Raw genomic sequence first — 25,254 nt, forward strand, 5'->3', positions numbered from 1 at the left:
TTGATTGGAGGGGAAATGAAAAAAACATGCTTTACTGTAGAAACAACTTCAACGCGTTTGTAGAGGCCGAGATATTTTTAAGGGGCCGTTCAAGTATTACGTCATCATCGAGGGGGGGGGGTTCCGATTTGCTGACTTTTGATCACAAGGGGGGGGGGTTTGCATAATGCTTACGTCATCAACCACCCTTTATGAAAATATGAGTTAGGATTCAGGGGGGGCAGAGCTCATGGCGAAATTTTGCTAACAAGGGGGGGGGGGGAGAGGGTCGATGTTCTGCTGGCTTTTGCTGACAGGGGGGGGGGGTCTAAAATTTCTAAAAATTTGCTTACATAATACTTGAACGGCCCCTAAGTGGCTGAAACGAAGCAGGTCAAGTTCGACGAGATATCTCGGGAGTGCCGCTGAAAGAGACGAGATATCTCGAGATTGCCTCTGTGTAAAAGTTAAATCTCAATCACTACGTACTCGAAACCTTCAACTGCAACTTGCGAACTTTCTCTGCATCTTGCTTAAACTGCCGCTAGAGTTGCATGTGTTCCGGCTAAATAACCACGTAGTCGGAACTGTCCGTAAACACGTGTCATTTTGAATTGTAAATAAACAAACCCCCCTTCCCCACTTGGAATGAAATGACGATTTTCTTTGCATTTGAAGTTTTGAAATGTAAGATAGTGATAATTATACGCGAATAAGTCCGAAAAATTATGACTCAAGAGAAGCAAAAATATCAAAACTTTTTACTAATCTAGTTAAAATCTGTTTATTTTCCTTCCCGCAGTCTAATAAAATCTTAACTTTCTATCATTATGAAAATTAAACTTTTCCTGACTATTTAGACGCGGAGTCCAAACCGTGCTAATGAGAATGACGCGAGTGTAAAATGTATTAAGAAATTACGATGCATTTAAAAATACACGTATTTGTATAGCTCAGTATTGTGCGATTTTCATTCTAGGTGAGGAGATGAATAGGTGAATCGCAATGTCCGTTGGATCCGAAGAACTTAATGACGCGTCTCTGCAGGTACATTTATCAATTTTTTTTTACTTGGACCTAAAAGTGCGGTGTACAACATCACTTGCTTTTATTGGAGCAGTGAGTGGTTCGAAACCAGGGATCAGTGATGGTAACGTTGTCAAACAAAATTTCCCTTTCGACTAAATTTTTTCCCGAAAATTGCCCTGCCATCTATCAGTGGAATTATGCAGTCAAGTATTTTACACTAGAAAAACATTTGTTTTGCATTTATATATTTTTTCAGTAAAAATTCTTTTGTTTGATGAACTCTCGAAATTTCCCACAAATGCCAAGAAATTTCCCATGTAAACCAATTTTGGCTAATTTTTCCCACGAGTTACCATCACTGCCAGGGACACAAGATGTCAATCTTAGGGCCACGGGTAAGCACCCTAAATGCATAATTCCACTGATAGAGATGATGAGAAGCATGCTAGACCAGTAGTGGCTCTAGATCTTTAACAATATAACCTCCTGGTGGCACGGGTGAAAATCAGATGAAAGAAGAAGTAGACAAGAGATGGGGGGAGGGACGCACAAAGTCTGAAGTGAGCTGTGAAGAAGTGAATCTTTCAATATTTGAAATATGGTGTGGGGGGGAAAAGTTGACTACTTTTAGAATCCAACATAGCTGTCTGTAGAACCCGGGCCAGAACTAATGGGGGGGGCAATTGTCCCGGGTGGCAAAATTTAGGGGGGCCGCAGTTTTAGGTAGGAACAAAGAACACTTATATAGAATTATCAAATTTTTTAGTTGTGAGGGGGGCAGCAAGATAATGTTTGCCCCGGGTGGCAAAAATCTGTTATGGCCCTGCTTGGGCCTCATGTCTATAGTGGACCTTGACGATGAGATGTGGTACTATGATTTTGAAATGTAAGTTATAACGTCTAGCTAAGTATGATGCTCCCTCTCCCCCAGAACATCAATTCCCTCATGAACCCATGATATTGAGATGGCTATGCATAAAACCCCCACCAAAATGAAGCTCACTAAACTCTAGCCCAGGGTAGGTGCAGACACAGGGTGATGTGTCCGGAGGGTGGATTTATGGTGTAGATTCGTTGGATTGCCCAGTTTTTTACGCAGACCTATTTTTTCCAAAAGGCATAGACTTGTGCCTGGCCCAGGGGCCACAAGCCCCTCCCCCCACGCAAAATTTGCCACCATCTCTATGGTAACCTATGAAAACATTAGGTTTGATCCCCCCCCCCCCCAATAATTCTGAGCCCTCCCAACATTTCCAATAAATTTACGCCTATGATTTTTCCCATAAAATTCGGCTCTTGGAAGAGATGATCACCCACCCCTGTGGGGATTTGTGCTTGGTCCAGGGTTCTAGCAATTGGTCTTCCACATAAAGGGCCTACATCCTGAAAGGGACAGAGCCTGGGTCGTGTCTGGTCTGGCAGTGATTAGTCTCATTTGAAAATTTTTTGTTCATCATCTCTACACATATAAGTTCTAACTATACTGTAATTTAATAAGTAGAAAAGATTTCGCTCTTGGATGGGGGGGGGGGGAAGGGCTTGATATGACAAAGGCCATGAGAAGAAAATATGGTCCAAAGAAGACCATGCACTCAAAGAGGTTGAGAAACACTGCGCTAGACTGTACATGCTCAACCCTTGGCCCGAATGTGAAAACCAATAAGCCAAGCCATAATCCAACAGTGACCATTGTGGTGGTTGAGTGGTCATAGTGACGGACCACAATCGAACCCCACTGGCTCCACAGTGGTGGTCGGTTTAAATTGGTTTTCTGTGGTTCCTAATTTTGAAATGTGAATGTGAGCTGATCTCTCCATTAAAAAGTCTTGCCGCAGAGAGAGAGAAACAAGCCTACAACGGTAAAAATATTCAATCATTACACCTCACTTCTGAAGTATAGATGGCAGCACTGAAAAATCAGACAACACTAGATTCACACTCAGACTGTTAGACCCACACACACTAGGCTGTAGAGAGAGGGAGGGACTTGGAGGTCTGATACCCCTTCCCCCGAAATATGAGAAAATGACTGAACAAAGGGGAAAATATGGCCAAATCTATTGCTCTCTCTCTATCACTTTCGAAAACAAACACCCTCCAAACAGAAATTCTGGCTAAGGGCCAACATACACTTTTGGCACAACTCATTTGGTAGTAAATTGCCTATGGCGATAGATCTGTGGTGTCCAAGGAAAAAAAGACCCAAATGTGACCCAAGACCTCAAACCTAATTTTTACAAAAATGAGCTAAGCGGCACATTTTCAGATCACATAAGCGACCTGCAGCGCTGTTCCAGATCACTTAATTAAGTGATACAGACACATGTTTTCAAATCAATGAATTGGCAGACACTCTCCTAAAAGTTAAACAATCTTGTGCTACGTCAGAGTGTTTCCCAAAGTGGGCAATAGAATGGTTCAGGCGGGCGATAGAAGCTACAGATATAACATAGGATCCTATTGGTTTGCTTGATTTGGGGGCTATGAGAGAAAAAAAAAATCCTCAAGAGAGAGTAGGAGGCGATGGTACAAAAAGTTTGGGGAACTGTATGCTAGACTATGAGCTATTGATTAATATACATTGATCATTCAATATTCCACTTTCAATAATACAGTAATTCCACTTGGCCTTGCCGTAACGATGACTTGTCGTAAAAACTTCGACAGAGCTGGAGATCATAGGGGTGTGAGCGATGCAGTGATAAGATGCAAAACTTCGAGGCGCAAATGCAAGTCAGTCTTCCATTTCAAAAAGTCTCTCTACAGAGAGCAGGCATTGATTATATAAAGCATGAAAATTAAAACATTTCCATCTTAATTTAAAAATATGGAAGGCAGACGCCATATCACTAGCAAGAAGGCACAGCTTTGAAGACATAAATGTGTTAGGGGGGAGGCACACATGCACCTATAAACACCCCTGGATTCATAACAATTACACGAAACAATAAATTTATCAATATCAGTAGCAATTACGTTTAAAACAAAAACCAGCCAAAGCATTTTGCGTATACCGTTTTCACATATTCTTTTTTTAGGCTGAGGAAATAGAAGCATTATCATCGATTTACGGAGAAGACTGGAAGGTGAATGACCCACACCCAAATGCATGTAGCATCGAGATTGGAAATGATCCTGCTCGCAGAGTGCATTTTGAGGTACAACCTTATCACAATAAAAAAAAAATTATTATAAAATCATGCATATATATATATATTTGTTTCTTTTGATTTATTCATAATGGCAACATTAGTCAAAATTTACACTCACAGTGGTAATTCCGAGATATCTCGGGTTCTTAAAACTCTCGAAATGACAACACCTGAATCCACATACTATTGAAAAAATTTTCTCCAGATAACATGTCCCCCACCCCCGGCATCCTGTCAATCAACTGCCAGTGGGTGAAGTCGGCTTTTGTTCATAGTTTGTTAACACGAAGGGGGGGAGGGGAAGACAATGGTTTTTCCTTTTCCCTTCAAGGTAGTATAGTATAATTGCTTACAGCATAAATAACAGAGAAACTATACCTTTTTTTTAAATTGTTATTTTGTGTTGGGGGGGGGGGGTTGGAACCTCCTAGTGGGGAAAAAAATATTCTTGAGAACAGGTGGCAATTTCTAGGAGGTTTAATGATTTTGAATTGTGGCAGTTATAATACCAAAAATATATAAATAAAATTGATTTTCTGTGTGTATGTTCTCTGTACAAATCTTCAATTTTAAATCTATCATTACCAAAGTTTATATATATATCAAATGGGACCCACCTTGAACGATAGGCAACTTTTAAAAGTTTCTCCAAGCAGGGCCAATGCCCAAAATGGGCGAAATAACCGTCAGGCAACAATGGTTTCCGGGTCTCAACAATCACTTTTGGAATATTTACTTCGGTTACTGTGGCTCTCTAGTAATGTGTTTCAGATATGCATATGCCTTTACTATGCTTTGTCACTTCTTTAACGCTGCCAGTATTATGTACACGGTGAGTACACAAAAAGTCAGTAGAAACTTTAGAAATGAATAAAAACCGGAAAAATAGCCAAAATAAAAACGGTTTGCAGGGTTAGCATCGCTAGGTCACTGGAATTTTTCGACAGGGAAAAACCCTCAAAAACAGCCGATAGGTGGGGCTGCAGTACACAAGTTAAAGAAAAAATACAATGAAGGCAAAAAACGAACAGAACGCCTCCAAATCGTTTATTACAGCAGTATGCGTTCCACACGACCACCACCACAGGGGATAACACATTGCATCCGAGTCACAAATCCAGCAATGGCAGAGTGCAGCAGGTCCACATACACGGTTTACAACGGTGAACTGATTGTGGATTAGGAGTGCAAGTTCTTATAACCGTCTGATCTGCATATTTCCACCAAAGCCGCTCATACCAGCACCACCTAGTCGGCTATTCTTTCACCTAGCGATGCTAACCCTGCAAACCATTTTTTATTTCGGCTATTTTTCTGGTTTTTATTCATTTTTAAAGTTTCCTATGGACTTTTAGCCTACCCTGTATATAATAGTTTATTCCTTTATAATGGTTTGTAATTTTTTCAATCCTCCCAGTAATTGAAGAAAACCCGGGCAGTGCTGGATATTATAGCTAGTAAATTAATAAAAATAATGATAAAACTTACCATTGTTTTTATTAATAATAATGTTTTAATAATTTATTAATATAACTTTCAATTTTGCATGAAGCATTTCACGTCCAACAACATGAAATAATGTTAAAAATTTTTGTGATAACTCATTTAAAACCAATTTATTTATTTTTTTAAACTGAAAAGGTTACGTTGCCTTCTTCATATCCATTAGAATCGCCACCAATCTACCAATTCAGGTGAGTTAAGGTAATATTATCATTAATCCTCAAATTCGTTTTAGCATTTAAAGCTAAAATACAACTTTTTTTCCCCTTTTCATTGCAGTGCGCCATGGATGAGTAGACAAGCCAAAAGTTCATTGGCCAATGAACTGGAGAATTACTACTAGTACGAACATCTATTATATAGAGTTTTTGTTTGCTCGAGAAATTTACTTGTTTCAAGCCTCTAGGCTGCATGATCAATGTTGTGAAAATTAGCTGCTGTAATTTAATGTGTATAAGGAATTCCCCTTATTTTTTTGGGCTTAAAATTTGGAAAAAAAGTTTTCGAAGTTATTTTTTAAGACATTAAAAAATACTTTTTTTTCAGTCATCACAGAAACCACTCTAAATTCTTTATCACAATCAGCTGCATCAACTAGTTCGTTATCATCAGTCACTCTCACTGTAAATTGCAAGGAACCAAGTAATTCCTTAATATTATCCATTTATAAGAAACCCGCCCCCCCCCTCCTATTTTTGGGACCCAATTTTCAGCGAAAAAGGTTCCTTTTACAGTTAAAATATGGTAATTTAGCTTAATAGTAATTAATTTTGACATATTTACATATTGAATATGGTACAGTAAGCTCTTGGCGGATTGAAATCTCATGATGTGGATGGCACCAATGTAAAAATTGAAAACACCCAATTTAAAATAATTTTTATTTCCGTCATATTGATTGAAGAATCTTGGGGTGAAAGGTTGCCATCGTTACAAATTCATTTTAATCTCAATGTTTCCTTCAATGCTGAATCATTGGTTTGGCATCTGAATTTGAATTGGCATCATCGGGTGCCTATGAATTGGCTTGTTCCTAGCTAAAAGTTGAGGACTTTTCATATCTGTCCTTTGGAGAACACGACTCCTTTTCCATTCTCTGCTCAGAAGAAGAAAATAACGAACTTGCTTGTTGATAGCCTTTTTTCCCCCAAGAATAGATGTGACAACTCTTTCAACTGATATGTTTATTTATCAGAAAAGTTTTGATGAAACTTTAAAGATGTTGTTTAAAAAAAAGCTGCAATATAAACCAATGTATTTTTTGGGCTCAAATTAAGTTTTAATAGCAAATAGTTTTTGCGTCAAAAATACTGAAGGACCATTCATTATCAGTCTTGAATTACAGTTATCATTTCATACATTTTATCACATTTAATTTTTTAAACAGATTTATGAAAAGTATTTTCAATAATCCAAGGCTCTGATAATGAAGGTCCTTCTGTATTTTTTTTCCCCCATAAGGAGATGCTATTAGCAAGAGCAATAAAGTTCTCTTTTTGAAGGTAATCCAAGTTACGAGAGTAAGGGGATGTTTGCTAGAAATTACTTGCAAGCATTACTTCAACCTGATAAGTTCAATACCAATTCACATGAAGTATATAATTAATCTCCTCAAATCATTCTTTTAGGGTTTCATTTGTTCAAGTTATAAAAAATAATCAGATTATTGTGAGAGACAATCACCATTATAGTTGCATAATATTTTCACGCTGCCAATTTATGTACATTTATGAAAGTGTACACAATTTTTTCATTTCAGTGAGCACGCTGGTGAAAGTATTTTGTTTGCTTGGGTTGAAAAAATTCGTGATTTCATAGAGAATCTTTCTGAAAGCAGCAATAAGGAAGAAAATGATGCAGTAGATGAGTTGGTTGAAGATTTTGAAGGACTCACACAAAATTCTTTGAATTCGGGTAATGGCTGTGTCATTCGAACCTAATCGGTTTTGTTGCTCAAACTATTTTAGACATTGAAAATTACATTTTTTTCCTTTTTTTTGAATTCAAGATGCAGTTGTTTTTGATGAAGTGCCTTCTATCGAGCATGGAGAACCACTTACCGATCGTAAGAGTGTGTTTCAAGCACATGTTGCACCAGTGGTTTGTGTTGAACAGGTTTGTTTGCATTAAAATTTTTATTAGTATATATGCATTCCCGAATATTGATGAATTTTATTTCTTGGACTTTTAACTGGTATAAACAGTAATCTGCATTCATACTGCACTGACACGCCAAAACATGGTCTACCATTGCAATGTATAAAAAACAATTTTATCACTATAAAAAATGTTATTCTGTGGTATATGAGGATTCCACAATGTACTGAAAATGTGCAGGACTGAGGATTTATTTATTTGGCAACATACCGTTAATGGCGAGCTAATTTGTGTCTTTGCCTACATGCATGTTAATTCTGAAATGCCATTAGCTTGTTTTGTCTAAATTTTACTGTGAGTCTTTTGTTTGTTTGCTCTGTACGGCCATGTGGGGATTGTGCTAGACCCTCATAATGAGGATTAAAGTTTGAACCCTGTTCACTGCACAGTGGTGGTTGAGTTGAAGTTCGTTTTCCGCAGTTTCCAACTTTGAGGCACGAATGCGAGCTAGTCTTCCATTTGGAAAAAAAAAAAAGTCTTTGCTCAGAGAGCAGGCAGTCATTGAACATGATACTTATATAACATGAAAATTCACCATCTTCACTTAAAAATATGGAAGGCAGATGAAAGAGACAACACTATTAGAGCACAACTCTAACAACATAAACACACTAAGGGCTCTCTCACACATACAATTCAAGACATGCATTTCGGCATGTACCGGTTCACTAGAAATCCTGCAGAGGAATGTGTACGAGGTGCATGTAGAATCAAGTACTATTAATTAACTTCTTGATATTAATCACCACCTGCAATCAAAACATGTTTTAAGTATGGAAAGAAATGATAAAGAAGCAAATTAGATAAAATAATTGTGATGTTCCAACTAGAACACATTTAAATTGATTAAAATTAATCATTGTGCTGTCAATTTTCGAATTAGATTTTCACAATTGATTCGTGTAAAACATTGTAATAATAACAGTGTAATCTGTGTGAGTATCTACTTTTTAGGTTAAGCAGGTTCTGTTGAAATTGAAAGAAAACAGAAAGATTGCTGTAGCCACACACAATGTATATGCCTATAGGTACAAAACACTTTTCCGTTCACAAATTATGTTAATTAAATGGTTCAAGCATGCAAGTACAAACTTGTTATCATATGCTTGGAATATACATGATTAGCAGATTTGTAAGACAATTTAATGTTTTATTTATAAAATGCAAGTTTTACACGATTAATTTCTTTCAGAATTCTGAACAACTCGAATGGGCTGTTCTACCAAGACTGTGAAGATGATGGTGAAAATAAAGCAGGCTCACTCCTGCTTCATTTGCTCCAGGTAATAAATTTACAAATGTTTTTACAAGTTTAAATTTATACATCAGGTGCAGTAGCCAAGGTAGAGATAACATATCTGCCTAATGTGCAAAGGGCACTTCGAGATTTTGCAAGTTGAAAATCTGCTTAGCCCTTGTCTAGACGCACTGTACACTTGAGAAATGGTGCCAAGCCCACTACTACCTAACACTACATACTAATACTTGGTACTACATTAACCATACCCAAACTATCACATTTATTCTGAAATATAGATGGCAGCACTGTAAAATCAGACACAACACTACACACATTTACACTTCTCACTAGGTAGTAAATTGTCCATGGCGATAGACCTGAGTTGTGCCCAGTTTGAAGAAAAAAACTATGACAAAATTAATGGTCAGTGGCACCTTATGTATTTGTGTTGTCAGAGTCCTGCTTCTTTCGTATTTTTGCTGATGCTGCCATCTGTCTTCCATATTTCGAAGTGGAGATGGTAAATGCTTCAATTTTCATGTTAAAGGTCTGCCTGCTCTCTGTGAAGAGACTTTTTCAAATGGAAGACAGGCTTGAAGTTGAAAAGCTGCAGAAAAACTAACAAATATATGTCTACTGTTAGCTCACTAATTTCTCTGGAAAAGAAATTCAGAACCAGTTATAAACTGCATGGTTTTGTGTAATTAAAATGTTTTTAGAGATGTGATTTTTAAAATTTGACCACTTCGTCAAACTATTTTCATTTTATACGCACACAGAGCTAATTTCAAATGATTAGATTCCCACATGCAAATCTAGATCTGACATGTTCATCTGGTGTAATAATCCGTTCCATGTCAAGTGGCTAAATGAATTTGGTGCGAAGTTCTCTAAAAAAAACTTCCTATACTTGAAATTTGTAATGTTTACCAACTTTCAGATAGTTGATGCTCAAAATGTCATGGTTGTTGTATCAAGATGGTATGGTGGCATTCATCTAGGTTCTGACAGATTCAAGCATATTAATAACGTGGCTAGAACTCTTCTTGAACAGAATGGCCATATAAAACAGGTAAGCGTTGCTTAATAAATAAATGCTTAGAATATATTTTTTCATTCATATCCTGAGAGGGACAAACAAAAGTCTGTTTTTAAATATTATTACTGCTATACGTATGAGTGCCAAGGTCATAGATGTCAATTTTGGAGAATGAGAATTATGGAGATTTTGCGGGGACCCAAATTCCCTGCAAAAACAAATAGAAAGGGGTTTCTCTTAAATGAAAATTGAATTTTAAGGATTTTTTCCCTTTCAGAAAAATGTGACATTGTAAAAAACTTAAAATGCCAGGCTGACTCCTACGTCATCTTTAAGCAAATGTGTAACATTAGTAAGGCAAGAAATGAAAACAAAATTACATAATGAAATAAACATGGTTCTAGAAACCACAACAGGAATGTCACAATAGGGAATTACCTATTCTTTATACCACTCGCAACTAAACACTCAAAAATCCTCAGTCACTGAAGTGCACCATTCACCATCATGCACCTATATCTCAGACGTTATAAACATCCACCACTGGGGAGGGGGTGATGGGTCATTTGTGGGCAAGTGAAGGAAAAAAAATATGTATTACAAGTTTCTTACATATTTCTAGCAGTCTCTGTATTTCTTGGGGGGGGGGGGGGGTGCACTTGAATTATGAAAGGTTAGAAACAATTTACAATACTGCCAGGATGTCTGAAAGTAGATCCAACATCTCGCTAACGAATAAATAAATTCATTGTGATTGCATATTACGGCAGTGGAAATACCCAAATAATGGAACTTTGTTTCTAGTGATGTCCTATGTATATTATTAATTTCTCAGTTGAACTTCATTTAAAATTTTCTTTTATTTCAGAAGTCCGACCATAGTAAGCCAAAGAAGAAAAAATGAACTCTAATTTTAATTATTTGGACTGAGCTAAAAAAAGCTGTTATAAATTAAACAAAAAAAAACCATTTATTGGATAACGATACTGCACCAAAATGTAAGAAATACTAGTAACAGTGTTTTTTTAAAATAAAATATGAAACAAAAGTGCCAAGAATTAACAAATATTGTATCTACGTAAAAATAATCAAAAATGAAAAAAAAACCAGTGTAATAAATTTTAGTAAATTACTCATAAGAGATATAGCAAATGTATACATATATGATTTTTGGACTAGTGTGATTGAACAAGGGGAGAAGGTAATGCTACAAAATATTCATATACGAGGGTATTGTCACATCTGACCATCAATTACAAATGTCATATTTCAGCTACACAAATGTGACAGATACAAACACGTGAGCACATAGCACTTTTTTTCCCGCTCCTAATATTGATTGTTCTACAATGGACATTTTTTTTTGTTGGTTCAAGTTCATGGATGAACTCGATCTACGAGGCACTGTTTCTGCAGCAATCATCATCATACCAGATTCTGGAATTGTTGCAATGAGACGTCACATCACTGTGTCATGTTTGCACAGAAACAAAAAGAAAAGAAAGCAGTCTACTATGGTAAACTATTCCAGGCACCAAACAACTTCAATCAACTTTTTTTTCTGTTATTCATTTTCTCACCACTCGATTATTACATTGCAAGTGCTTTTGGTAATGTACTTCCACACGGGCCTTCGAAGTGAAATCTAGATTTGAGAAATATATGACCAGTAAGTATTACTAATAATGATACTAAGTAACTTCAGTACATTTTACTAAATTTGAAAATATTCACAGCTACTGAAATAACTAGACTTTGTTTACGATATTATGCCATGGGTTTGTTTGAACAATGAAGCACTGAACTTATTTAATTGTCTAACTTTCTTGCAGGACTTTCATTTCTAATCGTACAATAGGTGGTAAGATATTGTAGTGTGTGAAAATCTATGGTGTTACTACAGTGAAAAAATTTGTCCTTGCTGGTTTATATACAGGTCAGTTTTTCAGGAGAAAATATTCAACCAGAGTTTAACAACATTCCCTCTTCTTATGACAGGGGTACATTAATTCTATCCCATAAAAACAGCCATATTTTTAGCATAGTGGGTGTCCCAGGCTCAGAAACCTTTAACATAGGGTTTTTCTAACAGCTTTCACTTTCTGATAATTGATAGTACACTAGAACCCTACTAATTCAAATTAATTGGGACCCGGACCTATTTAGATTACTAGGGTTTGTTTTTTAAAAATGACTTTTTCAAAACTGTAATAATAGTGAGTATCCCTAGGGAGAATTTTTTTGAAAGATGTCATTTACTGGGCTGCAGAAGCATGAGTAAACATGATAGAAACCTCGCTAAAGAAAACCTGAAAAAAATTATGGCAAAAATTTGCTTTCAACGATAATTAAGAAACAACAAAGGAATCCGACAAAATCATCCAGCTTTTATAAGACTTGACTCATTCATCCATCGCGTAATTCCATGGATTAGATTATGACACTTCATCAGACTTATTCAGAAGCTGTAGTTGCTTCTAAAACTGCCCTTCAATACGTGGAACACCATAATGATGGAACCTCTGCACACATCATGCTTCTGAGACGATGACTGCAAACTGCATCAAGCACTAGATATAAGTCACTTCGTCAAATGAAGATGGAAGATTCCAGGCAACTATGTAATTCATCATTATGATGCTATGACCATGCATTCATTGTCCATATATGTAAAATATAACATATTACAATACAGATTTTATGAGCCTTTTTACCCCAGTTGTTTGATTCTTTAACTTTCTTGTCCACATTCTATTTTTTTTAAGAGCCATTTGGATTAAACCAGTTTTCGGATTCTAGCATAATTGCTAAGCAAGGTCATCTAAGGGCCCCCATTCCTACACCAAGGGGAACCTTGGGCAGTGCCCATGTGGTCCTCAAGAATTAAAACAGTCCTGAACAGGAAAAGTGCTTCTAAAAAAATATCCTAATCCATAGAACACTAAGTATACCAGTTTGGAGCCGGTGAACTGTACCCATCTATCTGACAAGCAGACTGAAATATTTTACACCCATGCCTTCTTGCCCATGTGGTAGCCATTGATGCAATAGAAAAATATATTATTGATGCCTCACAAAGTGTCGACAGAATAAATGGGAAAAAGAAAAAGATTTTGATATATAATAAAAACTAAGTTTCATATTTTAGAAATATACATTTTTTTTCCTCTAAAATGTGCCTAATTTTTGAGGATCAGCTTATACACAGGTTTTTAATTTTTTGAAGTTTCAGTAGTCCTGAAGTTCAGGAGTCAGCTAACACCAGAGTATATATGGTAATTCACTTTATGCCATCATACCCGAAATTTCAAAGATAAAATTGAGAATGCAACATATAAATCTGCATTAAACATTCTTCAAACATACATTATGCTTCAGTATTTCTTGAAAAATTTGTTGCCCAGCAGCCAGGGCTACAAGGTTATTTTCATTTTTTTAACTTGAAATTCAGAAAGCAGATCAATAAATTAATTTTATACTTAGGATCAATAATTTTAGAATATTATCCAAAAACACATCATTCTTATGAATTAGAAGAAACAAAACCCTACATCAACAACTTACCCAAAGTTTTCTGTTCCAGGAGTAGATTCAATGTTGAATTCGGCCACGGGTATACCTCTGTCCGCAACTGCAGGGGCAAACATGGCAGCAGGATAAACAACAGAGGAGGTGCCAATCTTTTTAGAATAAAGCAAAAATGGTGGTTTTAAATTATGGTAATGGCCATTGAGAAAACACATGATCTTTAGTTTAAATAAAGTTCCAACCAACACTGAAAAATTTCTACATTTCAAGAACTTCTGAGGATGAAGCAGCTTCATCCTCACTTGCTGTAAATTGCATTCTAAAATTCATAAATTTTGCTTTACAGAAATAGAATGCCAATATCTAGTGTATGCTGCTTTTATTGTGAGTTGATAGATCGTCCGATTCCAACTTCCCTCTGGATAAGGCATTAGAAATGTGTCACAAAGTTACAGGGTTTAAGCTAGACAAGAAAATTCTTTCGCAAAAAAAATACAAAAATGGGGGAAAAAGCTTTAGCAAAATGCTACGATATGCTAATGATTGGATGGCTACTCATTTTGTACTTCCTGTATGCATTTTTGCGAAAGTGGCTACTACTTCTTTCACATTCTAAGATTTTCTTTCACAAAGAATATGACCATAGCTTAAGTTACCAATACCACAAAATGACCAGGTTTGCCCTGTGCCAGGACTTGACAATCGCAAAAACTGTAGCACTAGAAAATTTTTTTTAAGCGCCTAACTTTTTTTTCTTTAAGACTGGTCTAAAAATAATGTTTCTTTCAACTTTTTCAGGACAGTGACAACCCCCCCCCCCCCACACTGCACTTCCATGCTGGTAGATATACTGATATGAATTCTAAAAATTCTGTGTGTTGTCCCGACTCCAATTTAGTAAACACACATAAAAATTATGAAAGATTTATAAGGTTTTCATTATGAAAAGTGAGTTATGAGTATTTTCTTTTAAAATTGTCTCTTTATAAGGATCAAGTTACATGTTTTTGCCAGGGCTAGATAAATCTATTGCTTGACATGCAAAAATATTTTGCCTGGAATATATAATTTTTTTTCAAACATATGCCTGATGCTAGCATATACAGACGTGCCAACTTTTGAAATCCCGAAATCCGGAGATTCTCCCGAGGGGGGTACCCCCCCCCCCCCCCACCTCCTCCTCTGACACTCATAGACTCGATCAAAAAAAAAAACGTTCATAAAAATTTGAAAAAAAATTTTTTTTAATAAATTAAGAAAAAGTTAAATTCTCCCCCCCCCCCCAAGGCAGGTTCTGCATTGTCCTGAGAAGAATATAATTCCATGTCAGTCTTTCCATGCAGAATAGAGAAATCACATCTACATAATGTTCATAAAATATAAGTGTTTCCTTTCGTGGATGCTATCAGTGATTGATAATCAAGGGTATATCAATTCTTAAAAGCTTATAGCTGTATATAGCTTAAAGTTTTATATTTTCTTTCCGAAGATGTTTAATCGGAAAAAACGATTTTAAAAAATTCAAATTACAAAGCTGCGGATGAAAAAACATGTTTACTGCATGGCTGTTAATGGAATACAATAACGATTACACAGGAATTTCGGCAACCAAGGTCATACCCCTGATAAATGATTGCAGATAAACGCTACGAAAACGAAGTCGCGTCTTTGCCAGTTGCTTAAATGCTGTCACAGAAACTTTTTTTACGGCTGCTCTCGATGGAAATGACTACGGCTGTCCTCTATGGGTGTTTTCCCTAACGACGACAGTAATCATTGACGCCACGACAACGAGAAAGCTCGTGTAAAATCTAATTTTCTGCCAAAATCCAGAGAGCGGGAGGAAGGATGAAAAATCCGGAGTCTCCTGCCTAAATCGGGAGAGTTGGCAGGTCTGCATATAAAAAAATGATTCAAGCATGTAAATTTTTGGAGATTTGTCCAGCCCCGATTGTCACTACTATTAATGAAACTAAAGAGTAAAACAAAATTTTGCATATAATTTATCAAATTGATGGACCGAAACAACTTACTACAAGGCATAAGTCACACTGGTCAAGCTCTTGCTGTGCCGACTGTAAAACATCAGGATCCAGAGATTCGCCAAACCACACAACTTGAGGTCGAATCAATCCAGCACATTTTTTGCACCTATTTAATAGAAATACTTGGTGATTTATACAGCTTTCTCTTCACATGTTATGTGTATAATGAAACTTGAATTATGAGAGAATTTTTTAAGACTATGATATGCTTCGAAGAGAGTGGGGGGAAAAAAAAAATACCAACCTGGGCAATTCACTGTCTGGTATCCTAGCATCTTCTGCATCTGGATCAGGTGAACTGATAAAAGTAAAAAATAATAAATATCCTTAATTGTTCTTTGTTTCCTAGTGAACTAATTCAGGTAGAAATTTCACAAACATTGCTACTACATATATGAAAACTACAATTTAAAATATGACATTATCACAAGAACTATAGTAGATATGCAGCTTAAAATCACAAATAATGTTATCACTTTCACTAAATAAATGCAAGAGGAACTAATATCATCACATAGGGAAAAATTTGTTAATAGTCATCAGAACCATAGCCATCAGTTTATCAATTTTGAAAATAAGGTGGAACTACGCTTATTTTTTTTCTCCCATTATACGCTATCATTATCAACCTGCAAGACTATGTAGGAGCTCACAAGGTATACCCCCTCCTTTACTCCCTTGTATACAAACATTTCCATACTCGATTCACAATGTTCAACAGTAGTAGCTGCTATAATCTATGTATGCATAAAGCTACTTTTGCAATGGCTTATCTATAGTGTAATGTAATGTAAAAACAAAGAAAAATTCTTCCATCAGTTAGTTTTCTTCAGTCAGTTTCTTTTGTTTGACCAGATTCACAGTCACTCGACTAAAAACTTTTCGCAGGGGATCTGTGGAGCTTACAGTACATTAAAAAAATTATCGTAATTCGTGATTACTAAATTAGACAGTTCCATTCAATCCACTCATAATGGCCGAATGTTAATAATATAAAAAAAACACAGGATTTTATTTTCAAGCAAAAATATCCTGTTTTAGAACAATATGGAAAAAAAACGGCACGACTTGAACATTTTGTATATGGAAAAAATGAGTTGTTCCAGTTTCATTCATCGTTTGATTGAACAGGACATATGGTCATCATATTCGTATTTAAATTTCTTTAAGATATAGATATTAATCGGTTATTGTCATTAAAAATCTCAAATCCAGATGTGACCACATTAAGCAGCATGCCCTGTATTAGGAAAACAAGCTCTGCTCTAGAGGAAAGAAAAGGACTAAATGAGAAAAATTTAATTTTAAAGTTGCAATTTATGTGTGTACAAGGCATTTCTTGCTACAAGAGACAAGTATTTTTATCGCTTATCATAAGCTGCTGCATGAGAGTAGTATATCTTAAATTTGCTAAATGAATTCAGCATCTTTGTGTGGGAGTTAAAAATACTGAATCACGTAGCAATGGAAATACAGGAAACATACCGAATGTAATGCCAATCAGTGTGCTAGTGATAAGAGATTAAAGAGATTTAACATCTTCAATTTCAGACTCGAAGAAAAGTGTTAACTTGTGTATATATAGGGTGATTCCATAACTCCCCTTGCCGCAATCTACTGGCAAACTATTCATCCTAGAGGCATACTTCAAATTAAGAAAAGCATCAACAAATAACATGTAGAACTCAGAAACATTACTCATGAAGCAAGGGGTTGTATAGTTATTGAAATATGAAAATAAACTTTTTATATGGACAACCTGTCCTCAGAAACCCAATTAGAGAGTTGTTGCCCTGTCTCTCAGGAGGCAGAAACAAAAAAAATCAATTTTTCTAAGTGCAATATTCAGATTAAAAAACAAGAAGAAAGTTGGGAAAGAACATCATGAGGGAGAGAAGTGAAATTTCACATTCAAATATCTCAGCAAATATTGCACTTAGAAATGTGGAATTTTTTTGTAGGCCTCAGGAGAGACAGTACAGCAACTTCATAATTGAATTTGAATTGAATTTGAAGACAGGGTGCCCATATAAAAATTTGATACTTTTTCATTTTAATAACTTTGCAACATGAATGATGTATCTGAGTATCATGCATTATTTGGGTACTTTTTTCAATTAGAGAAGTATGCCTCTAGGATTAACGGTTCACCACTAGAATGCAGCAGGGGGAATTATTGAGTCACCTTATATATAAAAATTATATTTTTTCAATATTTTTTTTTAGGCTTAATTTTAGTTCTAAGATCAAATTACCAAGTAGTTAACAAGAAAATTTTCATACCCTTTCCCTGATAAGGCAGGACATATGGGACTATTCCGATTTTCTGCTAAATGGCCACATTTAGTGCATCTAGTTTTGAAAAGAGTACCTACAAAAAAAATTCAGATTTTCATGAGGTGAATCATAAAATAAAATGTTTTTATTTTTGCAGTGATTAAAAATTTCTTCATGAATTTCTGCAAAAACAGACTGAGCTTCCTGAACAATTCTTTTAAAACTGATTATGTGTTGTTTTGAAAGAGGGAAAAAAATAATTGAGAAAAGTTCTACAAAAGTGTAAATCATGATTAAACTTGACATATTCCTAATGAAAATGCATTCACACAATTTTCCTTACCATGAAGCTCAATAAGATTTTTAGTACCAGCATCTCTGTGAAGTTCATCAATATTTTGTGTGATAACTACCAAACGGCGACCTTCAGATGCCATAACTGCTTCAGCCTTTGCTAGAGAATGATGGGCCTGTTGTGTGAAAGCAGAAAAATAAATTGGTGAAATAGAATTTAATGAATGTATAAACAATGTACAATGGATTTGTGGACTTAACTGCTTCATTACAATACTGGGCACAGGTTGGCTATTGAGACGACTATCAATTGAGCAATGAAAAATCCAGCCATACCTTACGTAGGAGTGTTTTAATAATTGGAAAAAAAAGGCTGCCCCCCCCCCTAGAACCACAAGCACTGAATCAAAAGCACCTTAAAATCACACCTTGACCAGTACCCAATAATGTTGCATTATTCCTCAAACATTTTTATACAGCAAATACAATAAAAAATATAATTTTGAAAATTTAAATTGATTAGTATTGACTTTTCTTTTGCTCAGAACAAACATAAGTTTCTTTTAAATTTTTCAAACACTAAAAGAAAACAAAATCATAGAATGTCTTACAAACCACTATCTGCTATATAAAAAATAATTATAAATTATAATTAGGGCCAGGAATCGATTAAAATTTTTAACTGGTTAATCAAGAAATTTTAATAGATTAATCAAATTTTTATCTGAAATTTTTCAAATGCTAACCATTTATAACGTAGTACAGTAAAACCTGTCTATAAGAATTAACTACTGTAGGGACCTAAAAAAATATTGTTATAGACAGGTTATAGTTGTAGACAGTTCGAGCATTTGCACTATTTCCTATTGAATAGGAATTCTGCCCGGACTAAAGAAAATATTGTTAAACAAATACAAAATCTGAAACCGAAACAGGCAAATTGCCCAACAAGGTGGCTGGGGAAAAAAAAATAGAAATAAAATACTGTAAATAATATTAGAAAAAAGTGCATAAAATTATGGTCGTTGTAGTCTAAATGCAGCTACCTAAAAATAATAAGCCAGAAAAAGTAACTAAACAACTAAAATATATGCACATAAGAAATAATGGTTGTCATTCTTTAAATATGGATACAGGCAGGTTTATTGTTATAAATAGTGCCATTACACACAGATTTCACTGTATTTAAATTATATAATATCAATTGATGCTATAAAAATATTTTTATCCATTTAATGCACCTGTTCATTAGATGTAAGCAAATACAATGAAATCTTGCATAAAATGATACTCAATATAACAATATAAATTCATCCACAACAAAATATTTTTTCAAGTCTTGTTTGGAAATGCCTATAGTCTAATGCAGGGGTTCTCAAACTGTGCACCATAGCATCCTGGTGCTCCTCCAATCTTTGTCAGGGGTTTGACAGGCTCTTGACAAAGGTTTTCCGGAAATATTTTGTGTTAAACAGCTCTGGGGAGCTGGTAGAGCTTGCGGATAAGCATTGAATAATGAAAGGGGCGCCTTGGGTGGAAAAGGTTTAAGAACACCTGGTCTAATGTTAAACTACACACAACCTTTGAAATTAACAATAATCCTTCAACAATAATATTTTTTCTTGGTTTGCAGAGTACCTTATATAAAGATTTCACTGCATAGGAATAAATCAAGAATTAAGGCTGCCAGCTTGAATATGTGTGAAGCAATTTAATATGCTGAACACATATTTGTCAAATCCTGGAATTTCTTCATTTGGATCCTTGATACTTATTAGAAAATCAGTTATTTAGTTTAGTCACTTATTTCAAAACTACTTTTGTGATTTTCACATACTGTTACTTGTTTTCCTAGAAATTACACCCAAATGTTACTGGGGGGGGGGGGGAAGGGGGAATCTGAAAAACTGAAATCACAAAACAAAAACACAGTGGAGACAATAAATTTCAGTCTTCCAAAACTTCCATCAAACTCAATTGGAAACTGGAATCACCAGTTTTAATTGAATTTACTTGTATTTCCCCATGTCGAAAAATTTGATCAAAATATTGATTCAAATATTTTTTAATATTGTCTTACACATTAATGTCAAATAAACTACAGTCGAATTCTGTTATAACGAACATCAAAAGACAGGAGAAATCACTTTGTTATAACAAAATTTCGTTATAAAGGAATCCCACCGGTTTTTGCATTATTCCAATGTAAACTTACTTGGGGAATTAGAAAAGTTTTCATTAAAACAAGACTTTTTTTTCCCTCACTATAACGGTATTCGTTAAAACAGGATTCAACTGTATATAATCCTCAGTACCTAATCTTCCTATAAATTCTCCTTTATCTAATTTTGAAGCCATTAATTTAGCCTTAGGTTAGTTTTTGTCTTTTTTTTATGGTGTTTCTTGGTGTTTTAAAAAAAGCTTATCCTTGAATTTTGGGCAGTACCTAGGAGGAATTAAACCATTTTTCATAGAAATCCATGGGAAATAGAATTTTGACTAACATGATTCTTCATTAGCTAAGGTACCTATCTCTCTCAATGCATATGTATGTACTACTTTACCGCACACCAACTCTGGTCATATATTGCCATATGACAATTTCGAACCAGTGGAGTTAGGTGGAAAATGAAGGCCCCCCATCTATCAGTGGTCACCCCCATCAGACCAGACACGACCCAGGCTCTGTCCCTCACGGGATGTCTTTTACCCATGTGGGTGGTCACCCACAGCTCTGTAGGTAAAGAACTTGTTCCTAATGTTCTATGCCCAGAGTTGAACCTGTGGATCTTGACAATAATCTTCATAGTGAAAGACAAGCATCTTACCACTGCCCAACTATGGCACTTATATGTAGGTGAGGGTTTAAGCTGGATAAAAAATTCCTTTCGCAAAAAAGCGAAAATTGGGGGAAAAGCTTTAGCAAAATGCTACAATGCTATGTAATGATTGATGGTTGGATGTCTTACTCATTTCCTACCTCCTGTAAGCATTTTTGCAAAAGTGGCTACTTCTTTCACATTCCACGATTTTCTTTCGCATTTTGCAAAAAAAGGGACTGTAACTTAAACCCTGATGTATGTATTGGTATCATTGTGCCCCAGTCTTTTGAAAGTCCTTCACTTATACTTGGGTAACTGCTAGAGAAAAATAAAAGGTTATCTTCGAATAAATTTACATTGAAAAAAAATTTTCTCAAAGGCGAAAAAATAGGCACTCACTGGATTGGGTTTTTTGCTCAATACCAAATCTCTCCTGTAACTATAAAACTCCCACACCAAAGACGGGTTAGCCAAAAAAGCACCAGGAGTAGCGATGTTCTGCAAAGAAAAACAAAACTTTTAACTTATTGAAGAAATAAATACTTCATTTTGGGGTGGTTGTAGTTCTATTACACACGAAACTAGAAAAACTTCATTAAAAGCACTAACTTGAGCATTGTATTTCCTCCAGAGGCCACCAGCTCCTCTGAATGTAGGTACTCCACTTTCAGCGCTGATACCAGCTCCTGTGAGAGCAACAACATGCTTAGCTTTCTTGAAGACATCCCTGAATGCAGCCATGTCAGAGCTCGGCTGCTTGCGTGTAGATCCTGCTAAGGGCGATGTCGTCATGATTCTAGAAAAGACAGGTGATGCACGTCCCAACAACCCTCGCAGAGCCATCCAGCTGGTAGAGATGAAAGGCTGTTTGTCCTTATATTTTTTCAACCATCACCTGGAATTGTGGATATCATTGGAAATATACAATATTAGACACTTTTTTTTTTGCTCAGAACTTAACAGAAAATTAATTTGAACGATTCTATGTTTATACAAAATAAAGCAGCGAAATTACGTCTTGATGTTACAATGTCCCTGAAATCAGGGCAACCAATAAAAATGATATTAAGGAAACAGTTATTTTCCGGATATTATGCTGAGGTGAGCTCGGAAAGAAAAGTCATCACATCTCCGCCGGGACTCGAACCCAGGCCCTCTTGCATACCGGGCAAGCATGCTTGCACACCCGCAAATGTGTTTTTATTGGACAAAGACTGTTTCAGACCAAACCCAAAAAAGCTCTTATTTTTTTGCTCTGACCGTAGCGTTATTTAAAAGAGAAGTCCTGGTTTTCATAATTCTCAATCCTGTATCCAGTTCAGAATGTTTAATTTTTAATTGTGATTCCTTTCATTTAGCCTAAGAATGCTGTTTTGTTTTTGTTTTAGTAGTTCATTTTTCCCATTGCCTATGGCTATTTAAACAGCCATAGGTATATATTAGGCCTATATTATACAGCAATTTTTTCTTCGGCAAGAAATATACCCGAAAGCTTGACTGTTTCACTCTTGTAAATACAAAGAAAAAGGCCACAGCAGGCAAAATGCCCAACAAGGTGGCTGAAAAAAGATGCCCATAAAAATATGGATATCAAATACAACATATACCAAATGTCAAATACAGTAAAATCTCAAACTCTATCCATCATCTCCAAACAACTAATCTCTGAACAACAACCACATTCTGTTGAAACTGAATGCTACCTTATAGACTTTTGCATTTTTTTTTTTTTCAAAAATAAAAACTACCAATCTCAATAACGGACACATTTTCACGGTCTTATTAGGGGCTGTTGGGGGGAGATTTTACTGTATAACCAAAATACATCAACCCAATATAAAAGCATATACGCATCACGAAAGAAAAACCAATAATTAATACCATATAACAAAGATTATCATTGTCTTAGTTCTGAGCATGGATAGCTTCTTGACTTATCCAAATATTTTTATCCTACTTTTTTTAAAGCGTGTCAATCGTGTTAGAATTCACGACCCCCCAGAGGTATATATAAGCTATCCCAGTGACAACACAACCTGTAATTATACCCTTGTTGTGAAACAGAAAAAAGTTGACATGAGCTCTGAGGGCGGGAATTGAACCTGTGAACTCAGAATATATATTCTGAGTTCAATCTCTCCGACTTGTGATCGCTTGTTTTTTAACCATCACGCTATGATAACTTGGCGACTTCTAATCATGCTTTCAGGCATTTTTCTTGCCAAAGAAAAACATCCCCAAAAGGGTCAAAACTACAGCTGTTTCTCGATTTACTTCCAGTAATAAAGCAACTCCGATAATCCCACACAATGTCGTCCGATATGTGCTGGATTAGCGACGGTCTACATTGAAGCTTGTGACCTCAGTAATACACATAGGTTTGTTCACTAGAAACGTGTGCTATGTACTTCTAGAGCAATGCTCCTCAACCACTGAACCGCAGGCACCAACATTATTCATACCGGGCTGCGAGTGATATTTTGCACAGTTCCAGTTTTTCCTATTTACTCCCCCATTAGTTGTGTGTATAACCTGACCTTCCACTTGGAGAATCCAAATTGATCGGACCGCGGTTCCAGAGAATGTGTTGGAGGCTTGCTAACCACTTTATTGTGCCACATTTAATGCTTTTTTTTCATTTCATCCAAAATTGGGTAAAGTGAAAAGGTTGAGTTCATTGCTGCTTTTTTCACCGCTTACTCCTGAATGATCCATCATGTAGCTTAAGGGGGGGGGGGGTACCGTACTCATTGGTGTACGCAAAGGGGGGTTGGGGGTTCTAAACCCCCCACCCCTCCTGGAGCCAAGATTACAGTGTTATTTCGCAGGAAAAAAGGTAAAACCCCACCTAGAGAAAATTCATGCCAAGAGCTGTTTTGTTGCAATAATTAATAGCACAATAATATAGCAGCGATATATCTGGTCAAAAAAGTCAATGTGACATTGAAAAACAAGATGTAAATAAAAAAAACCCGCAACGCGGCTTATTAAAATCCAGCTAACTTGAATGTCGGTGACCAGGAATATAAATTAACATTGGAAAGGGCAAACGTGGAAGATTCGCTTCGTTTACCTGGAGGAGGAGAAACGGTCAATGTCTCTAATTACCCAGCAGTTAAATCTAATTACGAATCAGATTGAACGGGTAATGATTACAACTTGGACGTTTAAAATCAACACTTGAAAGACCTACTACGTGAATTATTATTACTTACAAAACAACTCTGTCCTTGACCGGTTTGTTTAGGCTGAAGGAGCAACTGGAAATCGAGTTGGTATTTCCTCTTCCCCGTTAATCAACCTTCACCTCAGCTAGTCTTGACGTAACGAACATGGCGACTCAAGCGGTGGCGATCAGAGGAGTGAGCGCTTCCTTTCTCGCCATCTGGCAGTTTTTTCAGAGATTTATGTCGTAGTAAGTGGTTTTGTTAATTTTTGGTCGCATGTTTAGTGAAAATTTGGAATTTGTTCGTGTTTATCTGTATTCATAAGATCCCAAATTTCCGTATATTTCTCCGAGAAATAGGGTCAGCTTATGACGAATGCAGTGCGAGGTGCATGTCCGAACTTTATTAATGAATCGCAAACAGAAATATAGGATTCGTGCTGCTATTTATTATATAGAAAGTAAACGAGAAAACTATCGACAGTTCTATTTTTGAACAAAATGTAGCAGCACATTTATATGATATGAGGATAATTTCTTATTGCTGGTCAAAGTCGTCGGTACAGTATATGTCAACAAATATGGCGGCTAGCATACTGAATACACTGTATATGAATACACTGAATTTGTAGCTTGGCTCTGATGACATTGCTGGCATAGGCTACCATCGATGTAATAAAATCACAAAGAAAAGTGCAGCTGGAAAAAAAACGTGTCAATGCTTGTCCAGATAACCGACAGGTACAAAATAACCTAAAGTTTTGAGGCTTCGACTCATACAATTTTATACGGTGCAAAACCTTGGTGAAGGGTTTACTGCCATCTAGTTTTCATAGCTGATACTAGATCTGAATGTTATTCTTTTTTTTTTATAAATATCAGATGGTAGCAGCTGTTCCAGAATCGGTATCATTTTTCAGATGGTTTTTCTAGTCTCTCGATAGATGACATCAAAATCGCAATGTTCAGATAAATTAAACTGAAATAATTTTATAATTGGATCAATGTTAATTCATCTAAGTC

General features: G+C 35.9%; 2 protein-coding genes across 4 annotated transcripts; one reads left to right on the forward strand and one right to left on the reverse strand.

Moving 5' to 3' along the window:
• The first annotated feature begins 574 nt into the window (after positions 1–574).
• On the forward strand, positions 575–11,146 carry LOC149064409 (protein IMPACT-A-like). 2 transcript variants are annotated; one of them, XM_089254692.1, is made up of 11 exons: positions 575–666; positions 959–1,026; positions 4,047–4,166; positions 5,802–5,854; positions 5,943–6,005; positions 7,423–7,577; positions 7,672–7,778; positions 8,775–8,848; positions 9,013–9,103; positions 10,001–10,132; positions 10,968–11,100. In XM_089254692.1, exons 2-11 carry the CDS (start codon positions 985–987, stop codon positions 11,001–11,003), a joined length of 873 nt encoding a protein of 290 aa, XP_089110818.1. In that variant the 5' UTR covers positions 575–666; positions 959–984; the 3' UTR covers positions 11,004–11,100. The 2 variants fall into 2 exon arrangements, with proteins under 2 accessions (XP_089110818.1, XP_089110819.1); XM_089254693.1 differs by lacking the exon at positions 5,943–6,005 and having other exon boundaries at positions 580–666; positions 10,968–11,146.
• Positions 11,147–11,204: 58 nt separating this feature from the next.
• On the reverse strand, positions 11,205–24,632 carry LOC149064410 (NAD-dependent protein deacylase sirtuin-5, mitochondrial-like). Of its 2 annotated transcripts, none has more exons than XM_089254695.1 (9): positions 24,281–24,632; positions 21,675–21,960; positions 21,465–21,563; positions 18,293–18,419; positions 17,956–18,043; positions 15,917–15,970; positions 15,661–15,778; positions 13,664–13,779; positions 11,205–11,744 (listed from the first exon to the last, which is right to left on the reverse strand). In XM_089254695.1, the coding sequence occupies exons 2-9, from the start codon at positions 21,906–21,908 to the stop codon at positions 11,690–11,692; spliced, it is 891 nt and encodes a 296-aa protein (XP_089110821.1). In that variant the 5' UTR covers positions 21,909–21,960; positions 24,281–24,632; the 3' UTR covers positions 11,205–11,689. The 2 variants fall into 2 exon arrangements, with proteins under 2 accessions (XP_089110821.1, XP_089110820.1); XM_089254694.1 differs by having other exon boundaries at positions 24,139–24,310.
• Between the last annotated feature and the right edge of the window lie 622 nt (positions 24,633–25,254).

Source organism: Pholcus phalangioides, unplaced genomic scaffold (genome assembly GCF_987345545.1).
Source record: "Pholcus phalangioides strain wild (caught in Gottingen) unplaced genomic scaffold, Ppha-v1.0 ptg000042l_1, whole genome shotgun sequence".
In the NCBI taxonomy this organism is placed as follows: domain Eukaryota; kingdom Metazoa; phylum Arthropoda; class Arachnida; order Araneae; family Pholcidae; genus Pholcus; species Pholcus phalangioides.